Raw genomic sequence first — 27560 nt, 5'->3', positions numbered from 1 at the left:
TCTCATTCACAGTTGATCATTGCACAATATTGCTGTTACTGTGTAAAATATTCTGGTTCTGCTCACTTCATTTATCTTTCTGGGGTTTTTTGAAAACCTCATTTCTTATAACACAATAGTATTCCCTTACAATCATATACAACTTGTTCAGCCATTCCCCAATTGATGGGCATCCCCATAGTTTCCAATTCTTTGCCACCACAAAAAAGAGCAGCTGTAAATATTTTTGTACATGTGGGTCCTTTCCCCTTTTTTATGATCTCTTTACGATAAAGACCTAATAGTGGTATTGCTGGGTCAAAGGGTATACACAGTTTTATAGCCCTTTGGCATAGTTCCAAATTCCTCTCTAGAATGATTAAATCAGCTCCCAACTCCAACAACAGTACATTTGTGTTCCAACTTTCCCATATCCCCTCCAACATTTGGTATTTTCAGTTTCTGTCATATTAACCAATCTGATAGTGTGAAGATAATTCTGATACCCCTACTCAATTTAATGAGTAATTGTTCATTATATTATGATTTAATTGGTATCAGTGAGTGAATTAAGCAGAATAGTTTGAGTTAGTCATGTTAATGCTGTTAGAATAAGTTATGATTAATCCATTATATATTAATTGTATTGGATTTATTGGATAGATTCATACTAAGTTGGGACCATTAAAAGGATTTATTAGTACTACCTCTCCCCCACCCTCACCTCCCCCCACCCCACAACACTTCTGTACTCTGCTTGAAATAAGGTTCATAAACCTCAGCTCTATGAATCACTACCACCATTCCTAAGTTACCTTTGCTTGAAAACTACAACTTCCGGGGGCAGCTAGATGGCGTAGTGGTTAAAGCACCGGCCTTGGATTCAGGAGTACCTGAGTTCAAATCCAGCCTCAGACACTTGACACTTACTAGCTGTGTGACCCTGGGCAAGTCACTTAACCCCCATTGCCTAAAAAAAAAAAAAGAAAGAAAAAAGAAAGAAAACTACAACTTCCTTGGTCCCCTAGGATACCGTTGGTACAACACTAGTGTTTGAGGGCCTGTGAAAAGCCCGTGCTGCGATGACCTGTAACTGATGCCCTGTGAAAGGCCTGCTGACAAAGTAGTTATTATGGTTGATGGACCTTGTTCTTAGCTAATCGTGGGGGCTCCCGATTTGGCCATACATACTTGTAATGGGTTTGGGTTTTTTTGACAATGGGCAAGGGAAAGAGAAGGGGAGAGAATTTGGAACTGAAAATAAACTTTTTTTAAAAGTATGAGTTTTTAGGGGGCAACTAGGTGGCGCAGTGGATAGAGCACCGGCCCTGGCGTCAGGAGTACCTGGGTTCAAATCTGGCCTCAGACACTTAACACTTACTAGCTGTGTGACTCTGGGCAAATCACTTAACCCCAATTGCCTCACTTTAAAAAAAAAAAAAAGTATGAGTTTTTTTTAAAATGCAGGTGGACTAACTTGGCATTACCTATTCTTGTCAAAGTTATGTTGGCTCTTAAGTGATCTCTACTTCTCTCTCACACAGAGCCCATCCATGTTTTAAAAGTAATTCTAGGGGCAGCTAGATGGTGCAGTGGTTAAAGCACCGGCCCTGGATTCAGGAGTACCTGAGTTCAAATCCGACCTCAGACACTTAACACTTACTAGCTGTGTGACCCTGGGCAAGTCACTTAACCCCCATTTCCCCGCAAAAAAAAAAAAAAAGTAATTCTAGAGTTTTGATAGTGCTTTGGGACAGTGCTGTGTATATATAATTAGCTATAATCATGGTCATGCTTGTAGGTATTTGTCAATCTCTCTGCAGCAGGGGCTAGACATCGGGGGCTCAGCAACCACATCTAGAAGTTCTCTCGGGACCCTCAGAGGGAGCTTTGCTGGGTCCAATGTCTCAGAACTCACTGAGGGCAACAAGGTGTTGCCCTAACATTTCCTTTGCTGGTTTTTGTTCATTCCTTCAGTTTACCAGAGAAAACAGAAGCTAACAAATGCTGTTTTGTCTTCTCATCGTTATGTTGATGGGCTTTCTCTTACCCAAAAGAGAAAAATTGTCCTTTTTGGTGTCCTTGGTGCTCATCATCAACCTTGGCTTAGGCCATGCTTTTATATTCGTACTTCTATTACAGAACCTTGCAGTTCTTTGGCATTAGTTACCTGCCCTCCCATTGTCTTAACAGGTTAGTCGATCGACATTGTGAATTGACATTGGTCTCTTTAGACAGTTCCATTTCCCCCCTAGGAATAATTTATTTTTATATTTTCAGATTTTATTTTTCGAGGGCTTCCCATAATTTTGGGGCTGTTTCCCTGTATGTTTTTAGGGAGTGGGATAATTCCTCTCCATTCTCTGAGCCCTTTGCAAGCTCCCCCCAAACTGACTGGTTTGTCAGACAGCACCACTTTGCTTGCTCCCAAAGTTGCTTCCATTTCAGCAACTAGGTCCTCCTTGTTGGATATTAAAGATTTTTCCATAGTGTGTTTTCTATTAAAGTGAGGTAAAACGGCCTACTTTACATTTTTATAGCATGTTCATTTGTGTTTTAGGTCATCATACAACTCCTTGGTTTAGTCAGTCCATTAGGGATTCACTACCTGATAATCTGCTTGCAGTTTAATATAAACTAAATTCTTTAATAATGAAATCCAAATCTGAAGAGATGAGAACAAGTGTCAATTAGCCCCTTCTCCCCCAATTTTTGTAGAGGGCATCTGGAAACTGAGTTAAAAGTTGTAAGAAGGACCCACACAGAAGAACCACCATCAATTGAATTTCTTTTTTTAATTTTTAAAAAAGAGCACTTTCCACAGCACACTACAAGAATGTCACACAGCAATGGTTTGCTGCTCTTTGTAAAACAGGGTATGATATAAAACCAACATTTTTTAAATGTTAAAGGTTTTCAAAATTAGATAGTTCTCTTAATTTATACAACGCATTAAATAACCAGTCATCTTAAAACCCTTGTCACAGGACATGTTTCAGAAGTAAGGACTGCATCGCTCTAGAATTCAGCCAAAAGCAACACAAAGGATTTATTTAACTAAGAGGGAAAAAGGAATCATTAGATTTTCAAATGTAGTACAGTTTCAAGTCTAAATATTTGGATTTTTCCTTTTTATTTCTAGAAAAACGCAATTTATGTTAACACAGAACCAATCCGGGTTTTTAGAAGGTGTTCCAATATTAAGTTCTGAGAAAATAGCGAGGATGCAGCTAATGAACTTCATTGTTAGCCCAGGTATACAATCATTTTTTTTATCATCTGAAGTTAGTCAGTGCTTAATGGTCTATTAAAACTGAGGTCAAATAGTCTATCCTAGTTTATGTAAATTGTGGTACCCCTGAGTTTCACTATACCTAGTTTCCTCATATGATTGCTTCCAATTGTCTTCCAGCTAGTTTCCTCTGAGCCACTCCTACTAAGTGGCTGCCTTTGAACTTCACACAGTTACAATTTAGCAAAGTGTAAAATGTGCTCTATTTTTAAAATAAAAATTTCACCAAAATATGTAAAACATGGTTAAATCTCAAATTCTGTCATTGCAAGTAATTTAAATTTTAATTCTAAGTGTAAAATGCCGGTGTATTATCCTTATCAAATTAAGCTTAAAAGTAGAAAAACCAGAAGTTAAGAAATTTGTAAAACATTCAAGTTAAACCTCTTGGATATAATCTGACTCGGAACTAGTCAGGAACCTACGATGCCTTGCCTTGAACAGATATGGACCTGAATCAGATTTTCAAAGGTACCAATAAAGGACACATGGCTAATGTCTCTTTCACTCAAGTCATTCCAAAACAATTTTCATTCATCACTTTCACCAAGGAAGACCAATTTTTCTCTTTAGAACTCTGTTCAAGTACTTCACCTGGGGAAGAAAAACTGAGAAATACTGACTTCCATAAGATGTTCTGGAGAGGAAGATATCCAACACGGAAGAATAAGGGAAGAAAAAGAAATGCTACTAAAATTCTCTTTTTTCCAAATATAGCTGTCCTTTCTTCATATACTTAGAAATATTACCTAAATTTTAAAAAATATGCACCAAAACACTTATGCCCTGAATCATGCAAAAAACATGTCTACTTCAGCTACAAGAACCTCGTGCAGCTGAAGAATTAAATTAGCCCAATCATGTAATAAGAGGTAGTGACATCCTATTCTTACAGTGCCAAGCTAAAAATCCCACACATCTGGCACATGGGTCACAAGGAAAAAAAAACACAGAAGCACCATTGTACACTCCTCGTGTTTCCTTTTTTGGTATTTCAAGTCACCCACAATTCCACTTGCCACTGGCAGGTGACAATCACCACTGCACCAACATAGTTAGAGGCAGCAAGTGTTGGTGTTATTCATCACATATTATTGGTGGGCCTCCATCATCTTTTAAAAATGAAGCAGCCTTCCTTCCATTCTTCTGAACATGATCTTCATTCATCTTCTCCAAAGCTTCTATCTACAAAATTAAAATTTCAAATTCAAAACAGATGTTAAAACACTGCATTTGATGTTACAGTTCAAAACTACAAACACTTCAGACAGGCCAGCATTGATGTAGGGCCAATTCAACTCATGCCAATTATAGGATAATAAAGGTAGTGGGGGGTGGAGTGGATAAGTGGGCTACAGTCTAGAAGACCTCAATTCAAATCCTGCCCTTGACACATGATGGCTGAATGACCTTTGGCAAGTCCCAACCTCTCCTCGCCCCACACAACTCTAAAACTGCACAGCTACACAACAGCTGCTGATCCTCACCAGGAGAATGCATCTTCTCCTAAAGCAAAGAAATCAGAGATCCAGACCACTGCACCCATGACAAAAGACACGCTTAATTCCAGGGTGACAGACTAATTAGAATTGGTTTTTGAATAAGATGGCTTGGTTTAATTCTATTACTAGAGGCCATGTAACACCACTAACCTTGTTCCCTGCTTTTAACATGTCGGCAAATAGGCCCACAGATACCTAGCTGTGGGCATTGTAAACTGAAGGTGGTAAAACATTATTTGTTCAGTGTAGGAACTAGGTAGGCTTGTGAGCATAAACAGGTCAATACATACACATTTATAGTCAATCACTGCTAGAAGAAAACCTTCATAGTATCTGCAAGTAGGTGGGACCTCAGAGGTTATGTGGAAGCTGAGACCAAGGGGAGGTTAAATATCTTGTCCAAAGTCATATAAGTAGTGAGCATCAGAGATGGTATTTGAAGCTAGCTCCTCCAACTCCAGGGGTCAGAATCATTCCCCCACCCATAACATGCTGTCCCCTCCTAAACAGGTATTATCAAAACAAGCAGCTGAGATTTTTTTGTTAATTTTATTTTTGGTTCCAAATTCTCTCCCTCTCCTAATCCCTTCTGAATGCATTGAAAAGGCAAGAAATGGTATCCATTATGCATATGAAGATCATGCGAAATATATTTCCACATTAGCCATGTATGGGGGAGAAAAAAAACAAGGAAAATAAAGAAAGTAAAAAAAAATATGCTTCAATTTGCACTCAAGAGTTCATCAATTCTCTCTCTGGAGGTGAATAAGTAGCTGATATTTTGAAGATTCAGAACCTGTCTTCTAAGACAGGAAAAGCTAATGCTATTCTACCTGATAGAGAAATACCTACCTATTATTTTACATATTGTAGAATATTCATTTAAATATTTTGAGTGCCCACTATTTAACTAGAAATATTAAGACATTGTTTCCCTAACTTGAAAGCTGACCATTTTTGGGGCAGAGAACTTGGACTAATTCTTCTGACATGACACTTCATCTTCCTACTCCTTGCATTTTCACTGGCTGTCCCTCATGCCTCAAAAGTTTCTCCATCCTCATCTCTGCCTTCTGGCTGGCATGGCTTCCCCCAAATCTCACCTTCTTCAAGAAGCTTTTCCTGATCTCCCCCCAACCCCTGTAATACTAGTGTTGCACAGAGATCCTTTCCAATTTATTCTGTATATCTCATTTGTACATGCTGTCTTTCCCATTAGTCTGTGCTTTTTTTGCTCTTCCTATTCCTAGAACTGATCACAGTGCCTGACGTAGTAGATGCTTATTAAATGTTTGGTCTGATGTGAAAAGTGTGCAATCATTTGATATACTGATAAATTTTAAAACTATAGTGTTACTTACACATGTGAGCTATTAACATGTTGTTTTCAAATAAGTAACAACAGAAAAATTGATCATCTACCCCTAAATAAATAAAATGACTAGCTAATCAGTTGACTAGATGTCCAAACAGTCCTCTAGTTTTAACTCCTATGAAACCTATGTATTGTTGTTGGCTGTCCCTCATTCTCAAAGAGAACCATGGCTTTGAGGAGGTGATGTCATGACTTGCAGTGAATTGGATTTAAGTGAGGGAGGGCTGTGCAAGGTCACCAACCTCATTCCCTCCTCCAGAGCCATCTGGGTCCAGTGGCAAGATATATATCAGGATGTCTGGACATGGCCCTGGACATTTGAGGCAATCGGGGTTAAGGGACTTGCCCAGGGTCACACAGCTACTAAGTGTCTGAGGTGAGATTTGAACTCAGGTCCTCCCAACTCTATCTATTGCACCACCTACTCTGCCCAAAACCTATATATAACTGAGGAAAGCTTGAACTAGGGCGATGCCAACAGAAAAAGAAAAAGACAAGTTTGAAACCCACTACCATAAAGGAAGAATTGTGTTAGAACTTTCTGTTTGTTAAGGGTATTAATGGATGATGAAGGAAGTGAGTGGTAAAAGAGAGGGAGGAATCAAAGATTCTTCTGAGGGTCTGAATCGGGGATGCTGGTAGAACTAGTGGAGTACCAAAAATCCTTCCAATGCCTTCCTTTATAGAGGGTAGAAACTGGATTTTAGCAGAGTTCTGATAACATGGTAGATACACAAACATTTGTTAGATGAACAAAAGGGGTTTAAAGACTGAGTCCTAGAGGACAAATAATTTAGCAGGCAGAAAGGGGGAGGGGGGGGAAGGGGGAAGGTAAATAGAGTATCCCAGAAGCTGTAAGGGAAAAGAATTTCAAGGAAAGGACATTTACAGTACTATCAAATGTAACTACTGCCCATACTTTGGTCATTTTCATTTCTCAAGAGAACATGTGGGGATGGAGACTTAAAAAAAAAAAATCAAATTGTAGATTTCAGAAATCATCTAGTCAAATCCCCTCAGGAGGAAATGAAATTTCAATTTTTGTTACTTGTTAGAGGTCTCAAGGGAGACAAAGTTGAAATTAAAGGTTGAAATGAGGGTTTAAAATTAACCAGGGCTTTTAAATATCTGTTCTGCCCCTGTCTCCTATTATGACAAATAACTGTACAGAGATCGAAAACACTCACCTCAGCCAGGAAATCAACTTCATTATCTGCTGTTATGTTTAAGCCCGACACAGCATTGAAGAGGTCTCGTTCACCGAGGGCTTCACTTACCCCCCCTTTCTGAAAAAACTAGTAGACAAAGTACAAGGTCAGTCATTGAACTATTAAAATCATTTTTTCAAGACAAACAAATTGGGTATAAAATACCTTCACACTCTGACTGTAATAGTAGTTTATTATTCAAGCCATAACATCCCAGAAAAATTTAACTCTCTTTAGGCCTTATTTAAATCTTTTTTCTTTCTCCATCTCTAAAATATTTGTCACCTATTACATAAACTATGAAGACAAGCTTAACACACAAAATAGCTCTTACTTTCCTGCTCTTTGTTTGAATTCAAAACTGTTTCACTAACTAGCATCACTTTGACTGAACTGACTTATTCAACAGATATCTGAGTCTGTATCAGGTGAACAGAACTGGGCAAAAAGCCTCATAGTCACTTCACTTCTAATACTGGGAGGAACATATTACCCCTTTTAAAATGCTTTACAATTATTTTAGTTATGAACAACACTCTCCTTTAACACTAAGCCATCATTGAATTCTCACCTGTGATACATTCCTGCAATCTCGAAACAAGAACTCCAGACCATGGGGATGGGTTGGCTCCACAGATTGACTAACATCAATCAACCAGACCTAGGACAAAGACAAGGCACAAAGTGATTTGCTTTCTATAGAGGAAGTTTCTATTACAACTGTGCAAATGACATTAATGGACTATGAACTTCTCACCTTTCCAGCGTGCCACAGCATGTTGTACTCACTCAAATCAGCATGGACGAGACTGCACTCCTTATACAACTGCTGCATCATCTGTGAGGAAATGCAAGTGCTGAGAGAATTATACATAGACCGGCACATGGCTATGACTGAAACGAGCAAAGGGACCAACAAGTCAAGTCTGGGTTTTTTTGAGGAGGGGTTAGGAGACAGCAAAAAGATAAGAGGAAAGGAAGGAAAAGATGACTGTGGTTTTGTGTGCCTTTGCCTGGTTCTTTCATCAGAGCACGGTGCTAATGACACCATGGACATGAACTGGCTAACCTACTGGGCCAGGTAACTCCACTATTTCATTATCACAAACTGTCATTTTATTTCTGATCACTAATCTCACAAATGCAAGCCAATGAACCACAAAAGGGAGCAGAAATAAGCTTGTTATTGGGAAAAACAACAGCAAAAACCTAACCGTAGTAATGCTTTAACAGTCATCAACTTCAAACATAAAGAACAAAGTCTCATATCCCCCCTTATGTTGTACTGTACATAATACACCACCACATAGGACTGAATACAAACAGCTATGATTCAGATTTGTAAAATCTGAATAATTTTGAAAGAATTTGGGCTCTGAGCAAAAAGCTTAAGAAGTCTAACACAAATAGGTTAACACAATAAGCCTTCTCCTGCATGCATGCAATTCTGAGTCTATTCTGGAACTAGGGAGAAAAGCCCTCTTTATACACCCTGTTAGGCAGAAGCAGGTTGATGTATCTACTACTAATGCCAGTACTGAATGCTATTATTTTTGTTTCTTAAACTGATTCTTTTCTTCTCGTGTCACATTCATTTTTTAAAACATTTTATACTCTTCTCTCTCTCCCAGCAGTAAACCATCTTTTGTAACAAAAATTTAAAGAGAGTTACTTAATTCTAATGGAAGAGAACAATATAATTAATTTCTATACCTTGATCTAATGGCACAAGACAGAAAAGGGACCTCGCAACTGGATTTAGAATCAGAGGCCCTGCATTCTTATCTTGGCTTGAGATCACAAGATGGCAAATTGCTTAATCATGTAAGCCTCACGGTCCTCATCTGTAAAATGGGAGAATTGGAGTAGATAAAAAGTCCTGCCAGTTCAAAGTCCCATTATGAAATCCCCTTTTCTTTTCAGGCACTTCACTCCCCTAAAAAGAAAATTAGTTCCCTCACAAAATAGTTTTTGCTTGAATATACTTTCTATTTTCCACTATAGGCAAAAGTGTCAACTTAGTTCTTTAACTAAATGGGGGGAAAATAATTCTAACATGTTAAGTGTAATTATCATCTTCTTGTTCCATAGTTTTTCAGTTGTTTTCTAACTCTTCACTACCCAATCTGGGGTTTTCTTCCCTTCTCCCCCACTTTAATAAAAATTTATATTTAATGTTGTGAGTTCCAAATTCTACCCCTCCTTTCCTCTCTCCCCTCCCAGAGGCACCAAAAATTCAGATGTAGGTTATACATATTCAATTATTTAAAGTATTACCGTATTAGTAATTTTGTATGAGAAAAATTGAATAAAAAATGAAAATAAGTGAAAAACAGCATGCTTCACTCTGTTCAATCAGTATCAGTTCTTTCTTTGGGGGTGGATAGTGTGCTTCATTGTTAGTCCTTCGGGATTGTCTCGGATCATTGTCTTGCTGAGAATAGTTGTCATTCACAGTTCATTCAACAATCTTGTCACTGAGCACAATGTTCTCCTGGTTTTGCTTACTTCACTCACTATACATCAGTTCATATTAGTCTTTCCAGGCCTTTCTGAAATCATCCTGCTTGTCATTTGCTATAGCACAATAATATTCCATCACCATCATACACCACAGCTTGTTTAGCCATTCCCCAATTGATGGGCATTCCTTTGATTTCCAATTCTTAGCTACCACAAAAAGAGCTGCTATAAATATTTCTGTACCAATTGGTCTTTTCCTCTTTTGGGGTATGTCTCTGGGATATAAACCTAGCAGTGGTATTTCTGGATCAAAGGGTATGCACAATTTTATAGCCCTTTGGGCATAGCTCCAAATCGCTCTCCAGAATGGTTGGAACAGTTTACAACTTCACCAACAGTGGATTAGTGTTCCCATTTTCCCATATCCACTCCTATATCCAACATTTTCTTTTTTTGTTATATTTGCCACTCTGACAGGTGTGAGGTGGTATCTCAGAGTTGTTTTAATTTATATTCCTCTGATCAATAGGGATTTAAAGTATTTTTTCATATGGCTATAGATAGCTTTGATTTCTTTGTCTGAAAACTGTCTGTTCATATTCTTGTGGGGGTTTTCTTGGTAAAGATACTGAAGTGTTTTGCCATTTTCTTTTGCAGCTCATTTTACAGATGAGGAAACTGAGGCAAACAGGGTTAAGTGACTTGCCCAGGGTCACAAAGCTAGTAAGTGTCTGAGGCCAGATCTGAACTTAGAAAAATGAGTCTTCCTGGCTTCTGGCCCAGCACCACCTAGCTGCCTCCTATCATCCTACTTTAATATGAAATCCATTTCCCAAGTGTGACAGGTCCAATATCCTAACCCCTACCCCTCACCCCATGCAAGTTAGGCTAATTTTTCTTTTAAAAATATTGAGACCATCCTCAAGTCTTTTTTTTTTTTTTGTGGGGCAATGGGGGTTAAGTGACTTGCCCAGGGTCACACAGCTAGTAAATGTCAAGTGTCTGAGGTCGGATTTGAACTCAGGTACTCCTGAATCCAGGGCCAGTGCTTTATCCACTGTGCCACCTAGCCGCCCCTCATCCTCAAGTCTTGATTGTCTCAGGGCACCAAAGGCTCAATCTGTCGACATCCTTCCTGGTCACCTGGGTACAAAGCATCCACAAAGAGTTCCAAGAATTCTCCCTGTGATGCTTGGTTGGTGCATCCCTTAGGGCAACTCAGACAAGGGGAGCTTCCTTCAGCTGAATCAATTCAGGGTGTCCTCAGTGCTGTTCCCTGTTGAATATCCTTCTGCTATGGCTATGCAAGGGCTCTTAAGTCTCTTTCTGCTAACTTCTGAATGATCTCTTAGTGTTTCATTTTGTTCCAATTACACCTAATCTAACAGGTGACTGGCCTGAGTCAAACCCAGCTCAGAACACCATGGGAAATGCAAAAACAAAAATGCTGCCCTCCACTATTCAATTTGTATGTTAAAGAGTAGAGCACTGAAACATATTTGGAATTCTGTTCCCTCTTACCTACCACATAGCTAGTCATTTTTAAAGATATATATGTGCCAAGAGGGAAAATTTTTGGTTTTACAAAAAAATTTAAAGTACCCTTTCCTTTCTAAATGTATCTACAAAAGTAAAAACATTTTTTTTTAAATTGGGGGGGCTATAGCACTTATGGTATAAACAAAGGAATGAGACATCACATTTTTGTACAAGTACAATAATATAAAATTTTATTTGGTTGAGTTTTGGGGACAGAATGAATACCAAATTATCAAATCTCATGTTTCTCTGATGATACTAATGCTACTGATAGAAAAAAAATATATAAAATCACCCTGGGTATTCATTTATCCAACTATTTGGAAACATACCCTTTAGATATATTAACAAAAAATTTCCTCAAAACTACAGCATATCACCTGAAAATGTAGAAATGTAAAAGGAAGTTTCTATAGAAATGTAAAAGAAAATTTCAACTTACATGGAGGGTTTGATAGTAGGCCTCTTTCATGTCTTCACTACTGAGTTTTACTTCCTTTAGTTTGGGAGCTGGGACTTGATCTTTGCCAATAAAAGACATGACCAAAATGTGTTTCTTAAGCATTATGACTTCTGGGCAAGAGATACCAGCCTTTTGCATTCTGCATGTGGGGAAAAAAGTCACCATGAGCAGTGGTGTTGTTTTTTTTCCAAATCAAACAAATATATCTCAGCAGAAACGTATTAAAAATATACCTTCCACCTTTATCATCTCTGCCTCTATTTATAAATTTTATCTTTTAACTTTTACATTTAACTAAATATGTACTTCAAAAAGCAAAACCAAGTCACAGTCACATGTTGAGTAATCATCAGGAAATATATTATAATTACTTGAGATCTATTATGATCTAATGCAGAGCCCTCAGAGCCCTAGTTTTCTTTAGCTATTTTTTATAAGGGGGCTGGATACATATTCTCCAAGCTTTCAGCCACCTCTAAATTGTTCACTGAAACACAAATCTGAATGGTAAATACAGTGAAAATTAAAACTAGTAAACAAAAACATTCTGTCATAAAAGTTTACAAGTATTTTGTATTACATGTAACACAAAAGCTTAAGAAAATCTTTAGTATCTGGTTTGGTACCAATGCAAATGAAAATAGATTATTTAATCTGTAGAAAAGCAAGCTAAGGGATAATTAAAAAAAATTGTTCAGTGATATAAAAGAACTATATAGGGGAAGATGCCCAGTTAACTCTGAATTTTCTCTAGGCAAAGAGAGAAAATGGTTTTCATTTTAGTTCTGGGAATTTGTTGTAATAGAGAGGACAACATTTCACCGTGGTATTTTAAAACTGTTTTGAAGAGAGATTGAGAAGTTTCCTTATCTGGTGGTCCCTAAATTGACATTTAAGATGCCTAAAACAATGGTGACAGACACCCAAGATCCCTTCTGGCCTTTTGATTTTCTGTACCTTGTTAGATTGTGCATTTCTTTTTCTGCCCACATACGGATGATCTTTCGTGGATTCAATTTACTGAAGCGATCTTTAAACCTGAAATCATCCTTTATGTATTTGTCACGATTCTTGAATTCATTAAGAGTTGTTTTAAATACCTTTAGGGCACATTCTGCAGGTATAACTTTACTATCTTCTTTCCCATCTTCCATGCTGATATAAAGGGGAAAAAAAGGGTCAATCAGTGCATATTTCCAGAGCCTAAGTAAGGCCTTTTCTAACGGAATATTCCAAGTCTTTAAGGAGAACAGAACTTCCAAAGAACATCCCAATTGGAGAAACTATCAAACCTTTTTCTCCAAAAAGATCGACAAATCTGACTATAAAAGCTATGGTTTTAGTAGACAATTTTTACCTAGATGACAATCATTTTTCAGTAGGACTTAGTAATATAATTTTCCCCCTTAATGGTTCTGGTGATAAACCCAAGAAAGAAATAAAGGATATTTTAAAAAAGAGGTTAGATTCTCATCCGTTTGTAGACCAGGTGTGATAGATATAAAATAAAAAGAAGATAAAATGACCTTTTTTTAAGGTATTTTCCATGTCTCTGATTATATGAACAACTCATTATTTAGTATACCGAAAACAGACAACCTGGCCCTTCAAGTCCCTTTGCACATTATCATTAGACTGGCAGAGTGGAAAACGTTGTAAATGTGTATCTTGATTTCAGAATGGTCCATGTCAAACTTTCTCATGACATCTTTGCAAGATAGTAAGGAAAATGTGGCTTGGGTAGCAGTCCAGTCACATGATTAGGTTAAAGGGAAATTCAACTGTGTCAGGTGAATCAAATCCTCATTTTCTGTGACTCCATAGCTACCTCTCCTCCATAACTATCCCCATTAGAATATAAGTTCCTTGAGACTTATTTTAAAAATGTATATCCCCAGCACTTCGCACAGTACCAGCTTGACATCTGTAGTAAGCCTTTAACATATGCTTTTGAAATTCATTAATGGTTGAATAATTGTAAACAAAAAAATGATGAGCAATGTCCACCAGAAAGGATTTCCTGGTGATATAAAGACAAAAGGAGCATGTAACAAGGCCTAAAAATATAAAATCTTGCACTTCAGATTCATAATGACCTGGCCTGGTTTGAGGAGTAATGAAAAGCATTCCCATGAAAAAGAACTTCTCTGACTACAAGATCAGTAGTGAGGCTGCCAAAAAAGCTTGTTCTATCTCAAGTTAAACTTAACAGAACAAGAAAAGTAACGTCACTTGCCTCTGCCATGGTAAGACCATGTCAGAACCATTTAAAGAGAAAATCACCAGAGAGCCAAGGGTCTGGGAACATGTATGAGAAATTGATGAAAGAAATGGGAAAGTTTAGACTGAAGAAATTAGGTGAAATAAGTGAGGTGGTGGTGAGAAGGCAAAAAGAGAACATGAGAGCTACTGCCTTCAACTAGATGAAGTGTGTGTGTGTGTGTGTGTGTGTGTGTGTGTGTGTGTGTAACATAGATAAACTTACCCTATGGGCTGCTAGAAGGGAGAAATGCTAATTATCACCTTCATGCTTCACTAGTGCTGGTCCTTTACCTGGAAGGTACTACACTTCTCTATTTCTCCTGTCCATTTTTCTAGTTCTGAGGTCAAATTCCCTCTCTTCCATCATCTCTTCTTCCTCAAGTCCCATAATACTTAAACCCTCTGTCACTGGATTCAAAGGTCTTCAGTATATATTGGGCCTTAAGCTCATTCCCTCCAACCAGATTAAAATGTAATTGGAAAATGGTTAACAAAATAAATTTTAAAATCTAATACAGATTGTTAATTTGTGGCTTTCTAAATCAACGTGACAACCACAGGGATCGGTTTCTTTTTTAGTTTGACATCACTGATTTATGCCATTCCTTTAATCACACTACACATGTCTCTCTTAACAACTGTTAAGGTAATTATAGTCATCAATAAAAGGGGACAAAAGGCTCTATAGAACATCTTTTGCAGGACTGTAAGCTCCTCAGTGCCACTGGATGAGATACTTGATCTCTATCACACAATTAAACACTTTATTATACATAATCTTCTAAAAGGCTTGCCTTGGTAGGAGTATCTTCATAATTAAACTTCATGGGCTAAGCTCAAATCTTATCTCTTTTGTATCCTCAATAGCACCTATGGTAGTAATTGCTTTAAAAAGACTGATTGGCCAACATGGGAATACAAACCTGCATGCCCCTTGTATTTAATTTTCTCTTCTCCTTAACATGAAAACTAAAGTATTCCCTGTCTCTGTTCATTTTGAGAAAGGTAACATGTTGAGGAGAGGGGAAGGGGAAGGAGCAGTCTTATAACAGAATCCTAGCGTATCCTCTCTACCTCTTGTTTTGTGAATGGCAATCAAATCAACATTATCATTTCCTCTAGAAAGAGACTTTAGGGACAGCCCTTTTTTACCCATCTACCATCTTTGTCAATTTCCAAACTTTAACTCTCTTCCCTGGTTAATGCTCTCCTCTATATTATCTCCCCCGTTAGAATGTAAGCCTATTGAGGTGAGAGACTGTCTCGACTTTGTATTGTATGCCTAGCACTTAGCGCAGTGCTTGGCATGTAGCCAAATATTTACTAGAGACTTTCTTTATTCCTTCATAACATGAGCTTTTAATTGACTATCCAGAGTCCATCATTATCAGAAAAGTTTTATCTGCTCTCCTGACTGCCATACAATTTGCAGCCAACTTACTCTTCCAAAGCTATTCTACTTTTTCCCACACTGCAGGGGGAGAAGCATGCTTTAAGCTAATGCATCTTAAAATGAAGGTCACTACATCATAGGTATTGAAAGCTGATCCACACATATCAAATTGGCCAATATTAGTACCTCCTTTTATCTTCTAGCCCAACAACAATTTCCTGGAACAAAGCCCTCTTATAATGTGTACTTTTACCCCTATTACCCACCTCAAGAATTATAGGAGCTCTCAGTCTTCACCTTCCCCATTTAGACCCCAGTCTCCTCTATCCCCCAAAAGTAAATCTTGTATTTCTACCAGGATTAATTAGATTTGCAAATCTCTCTGCAGCTTTGTTTTTGCTTCATGTGAGTATATTTTGGAGTATTATTTTTATGTATATAGTATATAACGTAGTGAAGTCAGAAAAATTTTCTAGCAAAGGTATCATGATCTAAAAGATTTTTATATGTAACAGAGGCTTTCAAACATTTCTCTTTCCTTCAGTTAAAAAAGGGAGTTTCTTATAAGCATTTCATTTAAAAAGGAATTCCTCTACTTTTCAATGCTACTTCAATGCCTCTTCATAGCATGAAATGACCCTGGGGCCTCAAAGACCCTGCCACACTGAGACAATATAAGTATTAAAATATAGAGAGTGATAGCTATGTAAATAACTGATACTATGGGGGGGTGGGAGTGTTCTTATTTCAAACAGTCTCTTTGAATTAGAATATTTTGCTTATTTACCTCCCTCCATATGCATGAAAGACAACAGATTCCTTTCCTGTACTAATACAGCCAGTGATTGTCTCCAGCATTCCAGAATTGACCATCTTGTACATAAGTAAACGTGTTTTAGGATCTACTGCTTTTTCCTGTAAAAATAAAGAATTACCAATGTAAAAGATTACTCAACTCCACACACACACACACACACACACACACACACACACACACACACACACACACACACACAAAATAACTAAGTGGAAATATTTTCATACTCTCAAGTGTGATTAGACTTTTCTCTCTCCCACATTCTGATGACAGGTTTGGTTATTTAATGTTCTTGCTACTTAAATGTACCTCTAATGTCATTAATTATGTACTACTAAAGTTTGGTTATAAATATATAAATTAAAAAGGTTACTTAAATAAAATTAATCTTTTTTTTAATGAGAAAAAAAGCTGAAATATTCATCAGTATATAGACTATATATATTTTGCTTTAATTATAAATATGTAAAAATTACAGTAAATTAGGGGTTAATCTAGAAAGTTAAGTGATTTTTTTTTTTTGGTGAGGCAATTGGGGTTAAGTGACTTGCCCAGGGTCACACAGCCAGCATGTGTCAGAGACAGGAAGTAAACCCAGGTCTTCCTGTCTCAGAAACCAGCTCTATTTACTATGATATGCTTCCCCTCCTGTTCAAAGATACTACCCCCCTCTCCCAAAAAAGTGAATATTCTAATACCAAAGTGAAGTGTTTAGGCTATGTTTTTTGACCAAAGACACAAGAATTTGACACTTACTGCTGTAGAATGTTCCTTTTTCTCATGGACACGGGCACTCCGACGTTCCTCAGAATAGGCATGTTGTTTTAAAGCATTAAAGACCTGATTTGGTAGTTTTAAATCCATTCCAATTCCATCTCCTACTTGGAATCCAGGTGCAAACTACCAGTAAAAATTTGAAACATTATTATTGTTATATTACAAGGTTCAGCCCTAACTACTAAAGACTTAAGATATTAGACATAAATAATGCAAACATTTCTTACATTTTTAAAATTTCTAGGTTTTCTTATAATATTTTCTTGTTACTACATATAAAGAAACAATATTCACTTATTACCAACTATAACAATTTTTTCCAGAAGATCGAAGTGACTAACTGTGTCATTTTTCACACTAAGATGAAACTGGTTTTCAAACTAAAAAGCTTAGTAGAGCATTATCTACTGAGATACTTGTGATCCCTTATTTTAAGCAATAAATGTATCATTCATTTGCATTCAAGTTTTTGCAAGTTTCTTCTGTCAATTAAAGTGTTTTTAAAGTAAAAATTAAATTTTTCCTATAAGTATTCTATATTTTTTATTCAATCAAACATGCTTCTAGAACATAGCACCTTTTTTTTGATGGCTTGAGCACTAACAACAGCTTTTACATTTTTTTTTTTGACACGACTGGCCTGAAGGCCATAGCTTCAAGACCCATGTTCTAAAAGGCAGACATGTATTCCATAACTTACATTTTCCATTCGTGCTGTATTTTTTCTTCCACACACTACTTCATCATGTTTGGTGGTAATATCTTTTCCTTTTCCAATAAAACCCTTTTTGGGAGTAGGGACAGGTTTAGCTAGAGGTAACCAAGACAAGGAAACAAATAATGAACAATAACCTGTGACATTCAACATTTTAAAGCTAAAAGATAGGTAAACTAAATGGTAAATTTTCAAAGCTATTTATTTCTGGATCATGAATCCAATGACAAAACATAAAATGGGGGGGAAATTGCAAAAAAAAAAAGCGAGAGAGAGAGAAAGAATAAAGAAGCAAAAAGGAAGTCTCTCCCTCTTCCCGCTACACTGATGTATACCACCCTCAGCATACAGAAGGTAAATTTATATATAGACCTGGTACCTGCTCTGTAGGGATCATGGCGAGTGTCCTGCCAGTCAACTTCATCTTCAGAGCTATCACTGTCCTCATAAGGATGCACCATTCGATAATTTTCAAAGGAAATGGAAACTTAAAGACATAAAACATTTGAAGATTTATTTAGTAAAATGGTGTATGCATTTTCTACCGGCCAATGGAGTTCATACAGTAGGAGAACAATACCTTTGCTGTCGCCATTGAATTTCTTTTCTTCACGCCGAAGTTGGGCATCATATTCTCTGTCAAACTCCATCTGCAGCATCTGAGCCAGCATTAGATCACTAGAAGTATCAATGTTTTCTCCAGTAACAAATGGTCCTTCAGCAACACTACTCAAAATAAGAAAATGTAAAACTGATAAAATCCTCTAAGTACAAAGATTATCCACTGTCCCCAGGAAAATCATTTTTAGGACACATTTACCAATATAACTATATGCAGTTATTCTTCCCACATCTTGGGGGTTAAGAGCACTGTGTCCCAGTGATCTGGAAAATGCGCATAAAAATTTTTGGCCTTCCTTTCGTACCAGAGAAGTCTGATTTTTTTTTCTTTTATGGGGTGTCTAGAATGCCTTAATATAAAATTCAGGTTGATATTATACAATACTATACATATATTTCATATATTTATGAGTTTCTAAACTTCTTCTGTGTTGTCTGCTGGCCTTCATATGTCTTCTGTGGCTTCCACAAAATTCCCTCAAAATTCCTATTTAATTTCGCCAACCCGAGATATATTGAAAACATGATGGGGAAAGTTGAGATGTGAAAGAGTTAAGTGTATTAGCACTCCCAGTTCCTTTTGTGACCAATGACATACTAGTCCCCTACTTACAAAGGGAAACAATGAGAAATAGATTCACTACACATATTTTGGCCATAATTTGACTGTACTTTATTATTTTGTATCTAAAACTGCTTTTTAGACAAAGAAATTCATTTTACTCAATAAGATAAAGTCTAAAATAAATTGTTCATAGGGTCATAGATTTAGAGTTAGAAGGCACACAGGCACATGTGCGCAAACATGCAGTCCAACCCTTTCATTTTTCAGATGAAGGCCCCCCCCAAAAATGGCTGTGCTCAGTGCTTAGAATGGTGCGTGGCACATAGTAAGTGCTTAATAAATGCTCCATTACTTCTCTTCAATTACATAGGTAGAAGTGTAGAGCAAGAATGTGAACCTAGGTCTTTTAAAAATTATACCACTAGAAAATTAGGGTTCTTGGCAAATTATACTTACGAAACAACTTCTGGAAAAGCAGCAGCTTCATCTTCTAATTGTAGCTCTTTAGCTAACTGTTCACTCATCACATCAGCCAAGGAACATGATATTGTATTCTGAGGGGTGCCCCAAGGACACTATAAGACAAAAACGTAATTATATTTCTCAATTTGTAATTTAGATTTTTTGTTTCCTAATAAGGTTTAGCAAGCAACATCAAATGTAGATTTATATCTTAGAGAATAAAGAACATTAATATTTAATAAGATAACTGATGAATTAAACACCTGAGTTCAAAAACTAAATACCATCTCTTAAAAATCAATTACAAAAAAAAAAAAAAAAATCAATTACAGGGGCAGCTAGGTGGTGCAGTGGATAGAGCACTGGCCCTGGATTCAGGAGTACCTGAGTTCAAATCCGGCCTCAGACCTTAACACTTACTAGCTGTGTGACCCTGGGCAAGTCACTTAACCCCAATTGCCTCACTAAAAAAAAATAAAAATAAAAATCAATTACAAGGGGCAGCTAGGTGGCACAGTGGATAAAGCACCGGCCCTGAATTCAGGAGGACCCGAGTTCAAATCTGGCCTCAGACACTTGACATTTACTAGCTGTGTGACCCTGGGCAAATCACTTAACCCTCAATGCCCCGCAAAACAAACAAACAAAAAAATCAATTACGGGGGCAGCTAGATGGTGCAGTGGTTAAAGTGCTGGCCCTGGATTCAGGAGGACCTGAGTTCAAATCTGGCCTCAGACACTTGACACATACTAGCTGTGTGACCCTGGGCAAGTCACTTAACCCCCACTGCCCTGCACAAAAAAATGCCCAAAAACCAAAAATCAATTACAAGGTGGGAATGGTAGCACATAATGTAATCCCTGCTACTGGGGAGGCTGATGCTAGTGGAACTCTTGAACCCCAGAGTCATAAGCTCCAGTGGACTATGCCAATTGAGTGTTTACACTAAGTCCACCATCAGTATGATGAATAGGGGGACCATCTGGCTGCCTAAAGAGGGCTGAAGTGGCCCAGAGTAAAAACATAACAGGTCAAAGTCTCTGTGCCAATGGGCATAGGGACTGGAGTACCTGAGTGTCCAACACACTTCTAGACTGAGCAAAACAGGGAGACACAGTCTCAAATCAATTATAATATTCAGGAAAAAGGAAAAATGCCAAAAAGAGCTTTTCAAAAATGAGGCGTCCTCTTCCTCTCTGACTGGATCCTGTGGAGTGAAGAGCTCCTCCACCCACCTCCATATAAAGAGGGAACCCAGATCAGGCATCTCTTCATTTCCCACCTGGCTACACTCTAGACTTTTTCCTCATGCTCTCAGGACAGGTACCTTCCTCCCCCAACCTCTCCTTCCAACTTCCTTCTGCCTATTGTCTTTCCCTATTAAACTATAAGCTCTTTGAGGGCAGGAACTGTCTTTTCTTCTTTCTCTCTATCTGTATCCCCCAGTGCTTAGCATAGTGTCTGGCACATATTAGGCACTTAATAAATGTCTACTGACCAACATGCCTATTTTTCCTTAGAAACCTAAATCTACCACTGCAACTTCTACTCATTCTTAATTCTATCCTTTGAAGCCAAGTAGAATGAGTCTAATACTCAGTCCTTCAAACACTTAAAAAAGCCCTCATCACCAAGCATTCCCACCCCTTAAATCCTCTCCACCTAGGCTAAGCATGACCATTTCCCTCAACCAGTCCTCTTATGACATGATTTTGAGCCCTTTACCCCTTAGTCACCCTTCCCTGGCCACTTTCCAGATCAACGTCTTTCTTAAAATGTGGTATCCAGACAACACCCGAGAATGAGTGTGACTAGAGCACAAGGGACTACTACTTCCTGTAGCAAGTAAAAATGTTTGACCTGGAAAGAAGAAAACCAGAGTTCAAATTCTTTCTCAGACACTTACTGAGCAAGTCATTTGACCTCAACATGTCTCAGTTTCCTCATCTGTAATCCAGGGGTAATAACAGTACCTATCTCCCAGAATTGTTGCAAGAATCAAATGAGATAATGTATGTACAGCTCTTTGCAAACCTTAAAGTACTATATAAGTGCTAATTATCATTATTACTTCTGCTGCTGCTGCCGTTACTGTCACTTCTGCTCCTCCTCCCCCCCTCCCCCTCCCAGATAACCTAGTCTCTCTTGAATGCGGCCTCCTTTAATGTTAGCTTTTCTGGCTGTCTTAATCACACTCAATTCATTTTGAACAGAAAGCCTTCTAAGATCCTTTTCCGACAAACTGCTATCCTGACATGTTTCCTCCATCCCTACTAAATACCATTTTATTAGATTCTAGCCAATCCTGTAGCCTATCAAAACCTTTTCAGATCCAACTCTGATGTAGGGGTTCTTAAGCTACTCTTCACAGACCTGAATTGATCTCGAGGGTCCTATCAACTTGGGTGGGAAAAAAAAAGATCACACTTTTATTTTCAGTAATTTCTAACTGAAATTTACCATTTACTTCAATTATGAATGTAGGCAAAAAACACAGTTCCAAGAACTGGACCATAGCATCTCTAGACTACCAAAAGTTTGTGACACACACAAAGGATAAAACCACCTAATTTAACATGCCACCTAAACAAGTGAGAATACATTTCTCAAAAGCAAGAAAATAATAAGTACATAAATGCATATATATATATATATATGCACATCTATAAAATCAATCAAGTCATTACCTTGGCCTCTTTTTGTCCCAAAACTAAACTCATCTTCCCAGGCCTCTTCATATTTTGAAGCTCTGGAGTGAATCACCTTTGACACCTTGGAAGTGATCTAACTCGGGATCTAACTTAAGCATTTTCTGAACTTCAATAAACTTATAAGGGAATTCCAACTCTTTCTCAAAGGGCCTCTGCCTCTGGCACCAGGGTTTTCACCTTTCAAGGCTGTACTCTGCTAATCTCTAAACCCAGGACACCCTGCCATCTGCCCTGCTGCTGATACCGTTGTTCTTTTTCTCACCTGGACTAGCATGGTACAAACTAAGCCTCCAGAAGCTATGCCCCCAATTCCCTGAAAAAATTCTTCACATGCCATCTGGCTACCCCCCAGGCCATCTGGCCATCTACTTCTGACCTGTTTCTCCTCAGCCAGCATTACTTGTATCTAGATACATCATCTGTTAATGTTTTGCTTTGTTTTTGTGGGGCAATTAGGGTTAAGTGACTTGCCCAGGGTCACACAGCTAGTATCAAGTGTCTGAGGCCACATCTGAACTCAGGCCCTCCTGAATCCAGGATCAGTGCTTTATCCACTGTGCCACCTAGCTGCCCCTTGTTAATGTTTTCTTAATAATGCATGTCCTCTGTTCCTTCTCCATCAAAACTACCTAGTATGTATAGTCCCGTGTGACAGGATGACACAGTCTCATCCCTGGTCTAGGTTCTATTCTATCCCACTTCCAATCTGCTTTTCATATCCCCACCAAGATTAATCTTAAAAAAACAACCTTTTAATTAGATATAGATTCCCTGCAATCGCTACCTACTACCTGAGTATGGGTCATCAACTTAACACTAATATTAAAAAACAGAACAGAAATTATTTAGTGGGATTGCCAGACTGGTCCAAGGCAACATTTGTCTTTGACTATTCCACATTCCTTGTCTTTCTTCTAGTGATTTCAGACATTTCTAGGAACTTATTTCTTTTATTCTTTTTTGTTTGTTTTTCATTTCTTTTATTCTTACAATTAGCTGAGTACCAACTAGTCCTGTTCAGAAATATATAAGACATTAGCTTATAAACCCTAAGAGTGGCGGTTACATTTTTAAGGGGACCTGGCACATCACCATAGGTCTATGGGATCAAATTTAAATTCAAACTAGCATTCAAAATAATCCTCAAACTGATTTCATTCCAACTTTCCAAATGTATGTAATAATACCAAAATGTCTAGAATGTGCTTTCTTTTTTTTTTTTTGGTGAGGCAATTGGGGTTAAGTGATTTGCCCAGTCTCACACAGCTAGTAAGTGTTAAGTGTCTGAGGCCGCATTTGAACTCAGGTCCTCCTGAATCCAGGGCCAGTGCTCTATCCACTGCACCATCAAGCTGCCCCCCTGTGGTTCCTCTTTTTAGTCTCTTACTTCCTTCAAAGCTCAGTTCAAATATCACCTTCCCTGCATAAGGCCTTTCTTGATCTTCCTCCCCCTACCCTGTTAGTGCCTCTCCCCCAAAATTATTTTGTATAGACTCACATAAATGTTTATGTTGTTTCCCACAACAGAGGGGTAAGCTTGAGACTAAGAGCTGTTTCATATTTGTCTCTGTATCCCTAGTGCCTGGCCCATGATAGTCATTTAAATAAATACCTAATTTAGCAGATATTCTCCAAAAATCTCTCTAACAGACAAGCTTACTGCTTTATTGTTCCTAAATTTACTAAATGCGTTACTACCATTAAGCATAAAATTCCTCCTTACTAACAAATATTCTTCCTATTCATTATAGGGCAAGGATTATATCTTACCTTGTACCCCACCCCCTTTTGGGGGGGGGTGGTGAGGCAATTGGGGTTAAGTGACTTGCCCAGGGTCACATAGCTAGTAAGTGTCAAGTGTCTGAGGCCACATTTGAACTCAGGTCCTCCTGAATCCAGGGCTGGTGTTTTATCCACTTTCACACCTAGCTGTCCCTGTACCCACCCCCCATCTTTTGCCACAGTACCTAAGCATTTAAACAGCAGTAGACTAAAATGTAATTTTGTAGATGTGACCAGAGAGAAATCCAAATATATCATCTCTACCCATTTTATAAATTTTATAAAAACAACATTTGCTCTAAAAATAAGACCCCCTATCATTCAGAAGATAACTTTGTTTTTCTTCATGTTCTTTGTCAGCTTCATTATAATTGAATGAAATTTAATTGGCATTTATTAACAATACCATATGCTGATTAATTTTATATTCATAAATTTACCAAAAGAAATAATACAACCTTAAGCAGAGACTAAGCAACAATGGAACTTCAGCTTTGGGGCCTCTACTCTTTTGAATCACTTTCAGAAAACTCTCCATCTCAATTTTTCATTTTACTTCTTACTATCCCCATCTCCACATCCTCACCAATAGTCTTTTTTTTTTTTTTTTTGGTGAGGCAATTGGGTTAAGTGACTTGCTCAAGGTCACATAGCTAGTAAGTGTTAAGTGTCTGAGGCTGGATTTGAACTCAGGTCCTCCTGACTCCAGGGCCCGTCGGTGCTCCATCCACTGTGCCACCTAGCTGCCCCTCTCGCCAACAGTCTTGCTGGTTTGAGTACCCTTCCTTTCCTGTCACCAGCTCACCAGGTCTGGAATTATAAGAAAACCAATTCTGCTAGATTTCCTGGTGAGGTTTATCAATATACTCTTTGTGGCTCAACTCATTTTCCCTGTAACTTCCTAGACCAAAGGGCCCTTCTCTGGATACCACTGCAGCTGTGTTTTTTGCTTGTTTGTGGGTTTTTTGCAGGGCAATGAGGGTTAAGTGACTTCCCCAGGGTCACACAGCTAGTGTCAAGTGTCTGAACCCGATTTGAACTCAGGTCCTCCTCAATCCAGGGCCTGTGCTTTATCTACTGAGCCATCTACCTGCCCCCAGCTGTGTTTTGCTGCATGCCCCTCCCCATTAGAACAGAGGAGCAAATAACACCTAGCAACATAAAGCTTCCCTTTGAAAAGCGGGAACCCTTGGCTTTTGATTTATATCCCAATAGCTTAACAGTGCTCAGCAAAAGCAATGGAGTGCTTAATAAGCATTAAGTGCTTAATAATTGCTTTTCCAGTCATTCATTTAAACTCACTCATAATAAGTGGGATAACACCTTTCCTGCAAACATAGGAAAGTATTCTTTATGTAAAAACAATACCTAAAAGTATTGTGTTTAATTTTTCTTTGCATTTCTTCGATGATCATAATAACTGCTTTCCTGAAAAATGTAAAGTCATGAGAGACACTAAAAATACCATCCAGTATCACTTCTATACTACTAGTGGCCTTGATGAATAGGTCCAGATATCTAATGTAAAACTCATCCTATTAGTCAGCAAACAAAAAAGTTAAGAGTTCAGATGAAGCTAAAGTGATTCTCCTTACTTCAAAGAACTTCTATAGGCACTTTAATGAAAACAAAGTTATTTTCTTTAAATTCATTTGTAACTAAATGTTTTTTTAACCAAATAATTATTCCACCTTTCAGAAAGATGTCACCTAAAGTCCCATATAATATTCTCTAAATGACCACCTACTCAAGGTGAAAAGAAAAAAAAAGCTGATTTTGAAACCAGAATTCTTATTTGTTTACTATTCAGAACCATAATCGGTTGACAACAAAAGCCGAGGAATAAAAGCAAGTCTCAGCAAACTAAAACACACATACATCACAACCAAAATGAGGACAGAAAAGAAATGGTGATTCATTCTCCCACAGAATGATGCATTCTGGCTTAGAAACACTTCTGGCAACGGATCATGAAAAGAGAAAATGTGAAATGTGTATTAAGTTTCAGGTCACCCTCATAAGAAAAGGGGACGACTAATGTTGAAAACTAAGTAAGAACCTCCCAGTACTTCTTTGGCGCTGGATGGGGAAAGCCTAGTTCAGCCTTCACCCCACTTCGACATTTCAAAGCAATGGTGAGGGGCCCCTTATATTTGCCAAGAGAAGGAAGGGAGAATTCTACAGCCATGGGCCACTACAGACACCAAACGGCCAGTCCATCCCCGGCCGAGCTGGTCTACAATAACCAACGTTTCCAAGTCTTTTTTTCCAGACAGAGCCGGGGGTGAACGAACACCGAGGGCTTCCCAAGGGGTAAAGAAAGGTAAAGTAGGTAAAGCCCCGGACTCATCACCCAGCGGTTTCGAAGAGAGGCCCCTCCGCAAGTCACCCCCCCCCCTTTTTTTAAGGACCAAGGACCCCCCACCCCATCCTCCGCCCGAGGGGAAACTTGACTCAGGCCCTCAGAGGCTAGGAGAAGGAACCGGGGTCCCTGAGGGTCGTCGCCGCCCCACCCCCACCCCCAGGCCTCCTAGCCGCCCCGCCCCTCACCTTGTTTGGCCCCCAAGCCGACCCTGGCCTGGGCTCAGGAGTGGTGACACCGACTAGATCCATCTGCAGGGGACACACGTACAGAGAAGCGAGCGGCAGAATGAGAGAGCGAGCACCGTAGAGGTCTAGGACGATGAGGCGGAGGCGGAGGCGGAGGCGGAGGCGGCGGCGAGGCCCGGTGTAGACGGCGGCAGCGGGAGCCGGAGGCGGAGGTGACAGATGGCGACGGCGACGTCCGGAACTAAATCTCTTCTCTTCCGCCCTCACCCCGGCGACGATCGCTTCCCATTGGTCCTCTCTCCCCGCGCTTCCGCTTGCGTCGGCTCACCGCCCCGCCCCACCCACCGGAGCTTGACCTCATTTCCGACGCCGACGCCGACCCGACTGAAGCCAGTGCCGGCGTTTTCTACCCAGTTGTTTTCAAGTTCCCAGGGCAGTCTTAGGGGGAGGGGAAACGGCTGTTGGGGGAGGGGAAGGGCGTGTCTGCTATTGGCAGCTGCAGCCTTATGTCATTGCACTCGTTCTCCCTGCAGACTACCGGGGAGGGATGTTAGAGGCACCACTGGACCTGCCTAAGTCACCCACTGAAATTGACCTGGGACTCAGCATCTCATTTATCCCGGTTCTGATTCGGGAGAAACGGGCCTTAGAAGAGGGTCAGGGGGGGCAGCTAGATGGCGCAGTGGATAGAGCACTGGCCCCGGATTCAGGAGTACCTGAGTTCAAATGTGATCTCAGAAACTTAAACACTTACTAGCTGTGTGACCCTGGGCAAGTCACTTAACCCCAATTGCTTCACCAAAAAAAAAAAAAAAAAAAGAATAGATTAAATCTGGGGCAGCTAGGTGGCACAGTGGATAGAGCACTGGCCTTTGAGTCAGGAGTACCTGAGTTCAGATCCGGCCTCAGACACTTAACACTTACTGTCTGTGTGACCCTGGACAAGTCACTTAACCCCAATTGCCTCACTAAAAAAAAAAAAAAAAAAGAAGAGGGTCAGGATGAGCTTCAGAGGTGATGGTAGAATACTTTAAAAACTACTTAGAGAGGGGCAGCTAGGTGGCACAGTGGATAAAGCACTGG

At 39.0% G+C, this 27560-nt stretch overlaps 1 protein-coding gene across 1 annotated transcript; it reads right to left on the bottom strand.

Moving 5' to 3' along the window:
• Window positions 1-2755: 2755 nt before the first annotated feature.
• On the bottom strand, window positions 2756-26658 carry RIOK3 (RIO kinase 3). The gene is made up of 13 exons (XM_043976753.1): window positions 26478-26658; window positions 19428-19546; window positions 18366-18511; window positions 18165-18272; window positions 17771-17880; window positions 17050-17193; window positions 16264-16391; window positions 12779-12976; window positions 11801-11960; window positions 8114-8194; window positions 7928-8017; window positions 7336-7443; window positions 2756-4456 (listed from the first exon to the last, which is right to left on the bottom strand). Exons 1-13 carry the CDS (start codon window positions 26538-26540, stop codon window positions 4349-4351), a joined length of 1563 nt encoding a protein of 520 aa, XP_043832688.1. The 5' UTR covers window positions 26541-26658; the 3' UTR covers window positions 2756-4348.
• Between the last annotated feature and the right edge of the window lie 902 nt (window positions 26659-27560).

This window comes from Dromiciops gliroides, chromosome 1, assembly GCF_019393635.1.
Source record: "Dromiciops gliroides isolate mDroGli1 chromosome 1, mDroGli1.pri, whole genome shotgun sequence".
Lineage (NCBI taxonomy): Eukaryota > Metazoa > Chordata > Mammalia > Microbiotheria > Microbiotheriidae > Dromiciops > Dromiciops gliroides.
This window is presented reverse-complemented; position numbering and strand designations above follow the sequence as displayed.

Coding starts and splice junctions, on each gene's coding strand:
- RIOK3 (XM_043976753.1), bottom strand. CDS start 26,540: ATGGATCTAGTCGGTGTCACCACTCCTGAGCCCAGGCCAGGGTCGGCT. Junction 12,977..16,263: donor TTTCATGCATATGGAGGGAG/GTAAATAAGCAA, acceptor CCTTTATATCAG/CATGGAAGATGGGAAAGAAG. Junction 8,018..8,113: donor TGCTGTGGCACGCTGGAAAG/GTGAGAAGTTCA, acceptor TCTTTGTCCTAG/GTCTGGTTGATTGATGTTAG.